Source organism: Rhagoletis pomonella, unplaced genomic scaffold (genome assembly GCF_013731165.1).
Source record: "Rhagoletis pomonella isolate Grant_MI unplaced genomic scaffold, Rhpom_1.0 Rhpom_scaffold_02582, whole genome shotgun sequence".
Lineage (NCBI taxonomy): Eukaryota > Metazoa > Arthropoda > Insecta > Diptera > Tephritidae > Rhagoletis > Rhagoletis pomonella.
Genome location: NW_023461135.1, coordinates 5622 through 15614, shown reverse-complemented (window position 1 = coordinate 15614; position 9993 = coordinate 5622). Strand labels below are relative to the sequence as shown.

General features: G+C 33.4%; 1 protein-coding gene across 1 annotated transcript; it reads right to left on the bottom strand.

Moving 5' to 3' along the window:
• Positions 1-3376: 3376 nt before the first annotated feature.
• LOC118753539 (V-type proton ATPase catalytic subunit A) lies at positions 3377-8066 on the bottom strand. Its single transcript, XM_036488419.1, has 5 exons — positions 7967-8066; positions 7219-7307; positions 5713-6410; positions 4680-5657; positions 3377-4266 (listed from the first exon to the last, which is right to left on the bottom strand). Exons 2-5 carry the CDS (start codon positions 7292-7294, stop codon positions 4174-4176), a joined length of 1845 nt encoding a protein of 614 aa, XP_036344312.1. The 5' UTR covers positions 7295-7307; positions 7967-8066; the 3' UTR covers positions 3377-4173.
• Between the last annotated feature and the right edge of the window lie 1927 nt (positions 8067-9993).

The window sequence follows — 9993 nt, the reverse complement described above, 5'->3', positions numbered from 1 at the left end:
GTACAGTATCACAAGTGATAACGGCAGCAACTTGGTAAGCTACGGAAACCTCCTGCAACAGGAAAGTAAGGAAGTAAAAGTGCCTTTACCAAATACATCGGAAGATGTCGACGATACCTTTTTTGAAAATTTCGCTACCATTTTTGAAGATCTAGAATTCGACACTTGTGTTTCGCAAAATTTTCGTAAGCAATTAAATGATATTAGTAGCAATAAAACTAGTGTTTACAGTACAATAAAAAAGAAAGAAAAATAAAATCAAATTAACTTAAAAAATAAAATAAAAAAGCAAAAACAAAATATTAAAACGAAATATAGATAATTAAAAAAAAATAAATAATAATAATAATAAAATATATAATAATATAAAACAAAACAATAATAATATAAAAATATGTAAATATAAAAAAAAATAAATTACAATTAATTAAAAAATAAAACATAAAAATAAACAAATTAATTAATTAATAGTAAAAATACAGTAAAATAAAAAAAAATTAAGTAAAATAAAATAAAACCAAATAAAATAGAATACATAAATAGACTAAAATAATGTGAAATATATACATATATGTAAATAAAATAATTTTCTTAAACTGTAATTTTTTATAATAATAGTATTGTGAACATCACATAATTTTATTTTTAGAGTCAATTGTAGTTATAAGATGTGCGGCGCATACCATACAGGTAAGCGCAAGGCGTATTCAATTAGTGCATTCCAGAACGTCTGCGATTTGCAGGTTTTGCAGGATTTAGTCCAAGGTCGTTCCCGTACGCCACGTTCACATAAGGTTTATTAAAGGCGAAAACAGCTGTTCCTGTAAAGCCTGCAAATCCTGCAAATCGTGAAGTACGGGAACAGGCTAAATAAGGTGGTATCGGTACGCCAATAACAAAATGTACATGTATTTTGTTTTTGCTTTTGCGGCGAGGACTGTCAAAAATTTCATACGAAGGATGTGAAAGAGAACAAAAAACAATAAGCTCCATCCAATCAACAGCAGCCATTTGATATATGAAGCCGTGAGGCGAAGAAAAATAAAAAGAGTGTTGCTATCACCTGTTAAATACGCCTTGGGTAAGCGTAAACGATGTTTTTAAAAATGAGGAAATTAAAAACTGTTTTAGAAAATGCCGCAAGGTAGTAAGAAGCTGCGGACGCCAGCAATGCCGAATAGCCGATTGTCCAACTCGTTGGTCTTACTCGTATGAGTTACTTAAACGGTTGAGAAACTTAGACACATTCATTTTAGAAAATATAAAAGAAGCCAGTCAATATTGGTCATTTGTAGATGAATTTTTAAACAGCTTAAGTGTAATTAAAAATACTACCGTAAAATTATAAGAAAAAAATTTGCTATTTGAAAACTTCATTAAAACCTATTTGGAAATGATTCTTGTTGTAAAGAAAGAAGCGGACAAACATCACATTTCCAAACTTTTGTTGTAGTCCTTAAACCAGAGGAAAGATAACTTGCTCCAAAACCCAACCGTGGCGGCAGCAATCTATCTTGATCCGCGAATGAGTCCAGAATTCGCACCTTTAAAATCAGTTGCAGTATTTGAAGGCTCTCTACTTTAAAATGCATGAAAGTGAGCACAATGGATGTGTATATGTTTGATCTCTATGATTTAAAATATAAGGATACAAACAACTGCAAATGTTCTGATATCTTTTTGCAGACGCAGGAGCCTGGGGCTCTATTCTGTAAGTGCTCATTTACACACAGCGATTTTTGTTGCCGCAACTCGGCGTTTGTAGGAGAGAGCGCGACGAGGAAAGGAGAGGGGCACCGAGTTGCTCGTGCTCGGGCAACACGCTTTGTGCTCTCGTTCGTCTGTGTAAATTGAACCGGTGTTCACAGCTGACAACAACAATTGCATACACACAAATCGCCGTGTGTAAATGAAACGAGCAACACCAAAAGGGAATGTGAAAAATCGAGGCGACAAGAGTTTTCGTGTATAAACGCAGTCTAACTGTGAGAAAATGTAGTGTACACCGAGTGCAAAACTCACAACCAAAAACTCACCGACTAAAATTCAGTGAGTTTTTCGGAAGAGAAGTGTACACAATTTTGACAGTTAAAACTCATTCTCACACATGCTGAATCGCAAAATGAGGAAGTGTACACAATTTCGACAGGTAAAACTCATTCTCACCCTTCCTGAATCGCAAAATGAAGAGTGCACACAATTTTCAGTGTACACTTGAAAACTCACATTTACAGAATAGAGCCCCTGCTGCTAATTCAAGTAGTGAAGTACATGAAGACAGTGACAATTTGCTTGGTACACTACTAAACCAAGTCTCCCAATACGAACCAAGAAGCGAGAATACCACAGAAGCATTTTCTATCATAGAATCATTCAATGAAATTCGCGATTTGAAAGCCAACTTAGCAGACTATTGGGAGCAAAAAATTTACTAACAGTACCTTGTACCAGCTATATAAAATTATTCATGCAACTCCCGCTTCTCAAGTTAGCGTATAGCGAGCGTTTTCCACTTTAAAATACATAATTAATGGTTATATTTAGTAGGCCAGGGGGCCACTCTGTAATGCGATACGAAAGAGCAATGCGATGCGAAAGGTAAATACTCCGTAAGTAATATGCTGTGACGATTGCCTTTCGCATCGCATTTCTCTTTCGCATCGCATTACAGGTTAGACCCCCAGGTTTAAGTGTTGATATCACTGAAGCGATATTAATGTTAGGGCTCAATTAGTTTTCGCATAATTTATTAAAAGCGTCTTGTTAACTATTTGTTAATTATTAAATAAAAAGCAATCGCATAATGCTACGTACTCCCACATAAATTTTGCTTAAAATTTTCTTCTTAAATAATGAAACAAAATAACTTGATATTTCCTTTTTGATAATCAACGAAACGACTTTCAGTTCGAGTAACTGAATTTTTCTTTTCATATTTTGTTTATTGATAATAATTTTTTGATAAGTTATATTTTAATAAATAACGAAACGAAATTTGTTTGTTAATATAGTTATGTAGCCCTGATATCAAGTCACTTCTACTTCTTCATATGTAAAGAGTACTTTGAAATCTTGCTTACTCATTTTACTCATAAAGAATTAAATTAATCATAAAGAAAATTACTCAAATATTTTAGTTTTTAGTTAATCAAAACACACCCTTATCTCTAGAGATTTGGTTTAACATTTTTTAAGGTCCTGAGGGCAATATACCGTTTAAATGATGATATTCTTTTCTAACACGGAATCTACGCAAGGCTTCCATTCCTCCCTTAAAAAAAAAATAAAAATCAAATGAAGAATTAAATATGTTTAGTTATATTTTTATTTAATAACGTGAATAATACATATAGATATTTTTTTTCAATAATTTATTTTACAATAAATAAATAACCTAAAACTGTTAACCGGAGAGGACAACACATTGATTGCACTTTAAAATACATATAAAATGGCGATTTATAAGACCAGTAAGCCTTTATAATTATTTACAAATAACAAAAATTGCAATGAACTTTTTCTTTCTCTTTAATTTATGAACTCGAATCGTAACAGTATGAAAATCATAAATTTATTGAACGCATATTGTAGAAACACCATACATATAGGTATTATATAGTTAATAGTTATAGCCAAACACTTTGAAATATAACAAGTCTGTATTTACTTATGTATTTTCATTAAGTATTTAACCTTTGTTTTACGCACTTACGAATGTATATTTAATTTTCATATGAATACACATATGTACGTTGTATATCTATAGTTGAAGTATCTTTGGTTCGTTTGCCTCTAAATTTGTTATTCATTAGCCACTAGTTATTGTTCGTCTTTCATAGGTGATTTGTTTCCAATTTCACCATTCATTCCATTGTGATTTTTAAGTTATATGTATTAACATTTGCTTATAGGACATAAAGAGGTAAATTAAGGATGAATACTATTTTTGTATATTTTTTTTCGTTAAACTGATCCTAACTTTATTTTCATAAATATTACGGTAATACGTAAATGACTAGTTGAAATGACTAGTTTCAAATATATCAGTTATATGATAAATGAATAAATTAAATATATTGATAGTTTGTTTAAACTGATATTAATTTTCATTATATTACTTGGCTTTGGTTGTATGTATTTGTGTGTTTAAACTTGCCATCAGATTGTTTAGATTTAGTCTTCCATATTTCTAAAGGCCTGCTGCAAATCTTCGTGAAGTTGTTCATAGTCTGCTTTGATTTTCGCCTCACCATCTTTAACGGGATCCTGAAAGAGTGCATGAAAGCGATAAAAATTAAATTAATTAAAGAACTGCATATAATACTGTGGAACACAAAAAAAAACTGGAGTGCGCATAGCTGTTCGCCATACGAACAATGCCTCATACTCAGATTCACTAGATCAATTCGTGTTCTCGAGAAAAAAAGTTTTCATGATCCAAAAATCCAAATTTTTTTTCTCCAAGTTTTGAAAATGTATCGTTTTTTGTATCATCTGTTGAAAATAGCATACAAATATAAATATGTATAGGCAAAAAACCATCGAATTTTCAAAATTTGGAGAAAAAAATTTGGCCGCCCAGGTTTTTTTTTTGATTATCCTGATAAATGCACAGCCTAGGTTTTTTAAAAATTCATTTTTGTTTCACAATAAAATTTTAAAATTTTTTTTATACCAACCTTGAATTTCATTGACGATAGCTGGTATATGATATTGCCCATCGCATCACGTATACTATTCCATGTGATCTTATTATCTGACTGGGCAGTGGATTCTACAGCATGGCGAGCTAGCTCGTAGAAGGCCAACATATTCCTTAACATGCCCACAGTTTTGTAAAATGGACACACACGATCATAAGGTGAGTAGGAGTTCTGTTGTAAAAAGTCATCCTTCACAAGTTTAGCAACTTCCAATGTAATTTTATCCGTTTCCGCCAATGATGCTTTGCCTACCAGCTGCACAATTTCCGATAAATCTTCTTCCTCTTGCAAAATCTCTTTAACCTTTGTACGAAGTGGTACAAATTCTGGGAAATTCTTATCATAATATTCATCTAACGCACGCATGTACTTCGAATATGAAATCAACCAGTTAATCGAAGGGAAATGTTTACGCTGCGCCAGTTTTTTGTCTAGACCCCAAAACACTTGCACAATACCGAGTGTAGCAGAAGTAACGGGATCAGAGAAATCACCACCAGGTGGGGATACAGCACCGACAATAGACACCGAGCCTTCGCGTTCCGGATTACCTAAACACTTAACGCGACCTGCACGCTCGTAGAAGGAGGCCAGACGTGCACCCAAGTAGGCTGGGTAGCCAGAATCGGCAGGCATTTCAGCCAAACGTCCGGAAATTTCACGCAACGCCTCAGCCCAACGTGATGTCGAGTCAGCCATCATGGCAACATTGTAACCCATGTCACGGAAATACTCAGAGAGTGTGATACCGGTGTAGATGGAGGCTTCACGCGCAGCTACCGGCATGTTGGAGGTGTTGGCTACCAAGGCGGTACGTTTCATAATAGACTCGACCACGCCATCAATCTCACAAGTCAGTTCGGGGAAATCACGTAATACCTCAGACATCTCGTTACCACGCTCACCGCAACCGACGTAAATGATGACGTCCGAGTTAGAATATTTCGACAGCGCCTGCAAGCAAATTAATCAGCAATTTTTTTAACAATACTCAAAATAGTAATCATACCTGTGAGATTACAGTTTTGCCACAACCGAACGCGCCCGGTATAGCTGTAGTGCCACCTTGTACACAAGGGAATAGTGAATCTAATACACGTTGGCCCGTGAACAAGGGATGATTTGCAGGCAGTTTTTCAGTAACTGGACGTGGTTGACGCACAGGCCACACCTGCAACATTGTGTGTTTTGTAATTTCACCATCGAACTCGGTTTCCAAAATCACATCCTCCACTGTGTAATTGCCCGCGGGCGCGATATAACGCACTGTACCCTTGCGACGAGGACCCACAATTAAACGATGTTTTACCAGCGTATTCTCGTGAACAATGCCATATAGATCGCCACCGGTTATATGCGAACCGACGCGCACATTTGTCGGATTGAATCCCCAAGCCTCAGTGCGTGAAAGCGAAGGAATATTTACACCTTTTGGTATATATATGGAACCACTGGCTTCGCCAATGTCCTTTAGCGGACGTTGAATACCATCGAAAATGCTACCCAAAATACCAGGACCCAATTCCACAGATAACGGTTTGCCTGTACGTAATACTGGATCACCGACAGTTACACCGGAAGTTTCTTCGTACACTTGAATGGTTGCCATGTCACCTTCTAGACGAATGATCTCACCGACCAATTCGTAATAACCTACACGCACCAATTCGTACATAGCAGAGCCAGCCATTCGTTCCGCAGTAACAACTAGAAAATATATGAAATATATTTATAAACCAAAGATATGTGTCGAAAAAGATATTCATTAAGAATTAAACCACTTAAAGATTGAAAAAATTTTATTAACTAGCAAATGCCCGGTCTTCCTAAAATTTTTCATTTATTTTATCAATTTAATTGAATAAAATTTTCCAAACAGGTGGCAACCCACAGAAATATTTTCTGCAGTAAACTTTCCTAAACCTCTTCAGTTTTATACCCATATTGCAATATTCAAGTTATCTTATCAATTGAAATAAGTTACAATTTTCAAACAGGTGGCAACCTTCAACAAAGATATTTTCGGCGTAAGCCTCCTTAAACCTCTTTCTTTTGTCAGCCGTATGCAATGTTTACTTTATCTTATCAATTTACTTAAACTGCAATTTTCAAACAGGTGGCAACTCTCTATTTTTGTCTTTTTATATTTTAAGTTAGACCTCTAGCAATACATCGGTGAAAACTGCATTTAACTCCATGCATTAGTTTTCGACTAATGCGCGTACAAATATACAGACAGACAGACACAAATTCTAAAAATTGTTGATTTGGCTTCTTTTGCTCTAATAAAGGCACCCATATTCATTTTTCTTTAATATCTATAATGTAGATACAGATAACGGCATGTTATATGTATAGATATGTATATATTTATGTATATACATATATTTTTAAATCCTTCTTAGTTATTAATTTAATTTTAAAATAATAAATTGATAATTTAAAAACTATTTGCATTTTATTGACATTCACTTCACTAGCACTTTTTTGCTTGCTTTATTTAATCATTACTCACCGGGACCGGAAACGGCATAAACGCGACCATATTCCGACTCGCACTCCTCATCTTGGTAGCACTTCAGTGTGGACATTTTTATCTATTTTCTGCAAAAGAAATTTATACATTTTTTTATTGCAAATTGTTGCTAATTTACTCTAAATACATATGTAATAAACTCATTGAATAATCGGAATTATTGATTTTTCGCCATATTCAAGTACAGTTTGTATTGTGTTGTTTTTGTAGCAACGAAAAGCACACATTTCTAAAACTAAAAGCACTTTCGACACTAATTAATGCACTAATCTTGAAATCAAACAAAGGTACATATGAAAAGTACTTGTTTAATTCAACATTCGCATTTTTTTTTAATTTCATTATTATTAGGCCAAAGCACCATGGGCCAAAGTATTTTGATTGCCACTCGGCCTCTCACATGTATACAAATGTGTTAACAACGAAAATGTGTGCACCACTACCGCTCGCTTTCTCTTCCGCTTTGCAATAGCTTCGCTCTTGTGCTCTCTTAAATTTGGCACAAGGCAAAGGAAAATTCGATTTTTCACCATTTGGCACTTGCAATTTTTCACCCATTGTATTTGTTGGAAATTAAAAAATTTCACATTTCACCAGCTAAAAATGATTTGTTTCATTTAAATTTATAGCAAAACTGTAGCACAAATAATAAATTTTTGATTTCAAATATTTATAAATTGCAAAACTCATGGAAAATATGTAAAATGTGGCTGAAGAAAATGCTTACTTTTGTATGACGGACACGTAATTTTCTGCGCTGGCTAAATAACACGATGGACTGGACTGAACTGATCTGAATATGAATGGCAGCTATACTTTCGAGTATAGTGAAAATTTGGCTAAAAGCAAAGATGAAAAATCGATGCGCAAGAGTGGAAGTGTGTCGAAATGATGCTGCTTATCACTGAAATTAAGAAAATTGGTCGTGCCCGAAAAAATTTTAAAGAAACAAAAGCTTTAGTAAAATATTTGTATTCATTTGAGTTTTGAAAAAGGCATACATATTTTTTATTATGAAATACAATTTTTTCAATGCAGTAAATAGTGAAATTAATTTTTAATATTCAGTTCCTTAGATATTTAAGTGATTTTTAAAGTGATACTCGCATCATAAGAAAATAAGAAGTAAAGAACTACATATTTTGAAAATCTTATATCTACAAGCAATTTTAACCAGGGATCGTAACGGTTAAAACTTTTATTAAAAAAATTTCTTTCTAATGATTTTTATCTACTAAGTTATATTTATTTCTCGGAAAATAATCGATGTTTCTTGAGTTTTGAGGCTTAGAAAGCAAAATTAGCTTCCGTTGTTTTTTTTAAGGAGTCAAATAAATAATTATCATAAAAAAATATGTGACATTCTTAATGTTAAGTAATACTAAGACAAAAACCAGGACGATTAAGAAGCCGAAGAGGAGAATAGATGTGAATACGAACGAAAGCGAACACGAACAAGGATCACGAGTACGAATAACACAACAAAGATTCAGGAGAAAACGAAAACGGCGACTGTTACCTACCACAATTACAATAACGATTACCATTACCATCTGCATTACCATTACTGCATTTGTATGACAAGAAAAAATCTAAAAATTAAGTTATATTTTCTAATCAATAACTAAAACTAAAAAAAATAACGATTACACAGGCCTGTGAAATTTAACTTTTTCCCCCTTTAAATAATTATGTTATTTTTTAAAATAGATATATAGGTATGTTAAATTAAAATACATGTTTGACACGATGGGTCAAGATTTGTTTATTGAGGACATTTATATTTTGGAATTTTTAGCAATTTGCATGAAAATCCAAAAATTAACTAATTTAGAATTGAATTTTTACTTGAAAACCCAACAGTATTATTCAGCGGCCGCTGTGGTGTAGTGGTTAGCTACACTCCGCAGGGCCTGGCTTCAAGCACTGGTCAAAGCAACATCGCAAAAAAATATAGAAAAAGGGTTTTTTCTTAATAGCGGTCGCCCCTCGGCAGGCAATGGCAAACCTCCAAGTGTATTTCTGCCATGAAAAACAGCTTCTCAGAAAAATTTTTGCAATATCGAAATTACCTCTATTAATGCGCGGTAAAACTATTAATAGGGATGTTGCGATACCACTGATAGAATCTTGGTATCGATATCCACTCGTTCCTTTGATACCGCTTAATCTATCTTAATGACATCAATATCAATATCATCTTCATACAAATCATAGTGTTGCTAGAATTCTATTTAAGTTACTGATTTTTCGATGAAGTGAGCCATTTACATATACATACAATGTTGGTTATTACGCACTGCAGTTGTTAAAGATTTCTTATTAATTTGCATTAACAGAATCATTGATATTATGTCAAACATAAATCATATTTTAATAAAATCATTTTATTGCGAATATCGGCAGAATATCCCTTCTCGAAACACATTTGTTCCACAAATTTCTCATTCAATAAAAGAGTCATCTAGAAATGGGCGTAGAAATTTTAAAACCAAAGTTCAAAAATTTAGATTTTATTGTGGATTTCGGTAGAATAATTTTTGACTTTCACAAAATAAAGCATCTCATCATAAACAAAAATTTAAATAGTTCTTGAAAAACGCCCATTTTTTGAAGCATGTTTTTTATAGAGAATTAAACAAGGATTACGATGGTGTAATTTTAAACCCCTAATTTACTGGTCTTCACTATGCAAATAAACTTCAAAAAGTTCAACTGTTAATAGCTAAGTTAGCTTTAGGACAATCATGACCA

Bases quoted from the DNA above. Each gene is read 5' to 3' on its own strand.
- LOC118753539 (XM_036488419.1), bottom strand. From the start codon at position 7,294: ATGTCCACACTGAAGTGCTACCAAGATGAGGAGTGCGAGTCGGAATAT. The intron at 6,411-7,218 runs GTGAGTAATGAT...TATATTTTCTAG, and splicing joins TTATGCCGTTTCCGGTCCCG to TTGTTACTGCGGAACGAATG. The intron at 5,658-5,712 runs GTATGATTACTA...ATTTGCTTGCAG, and splicing joins GCAAAACTGTAATCTCACAG to GCGCTGTCGAAATATTCTAA.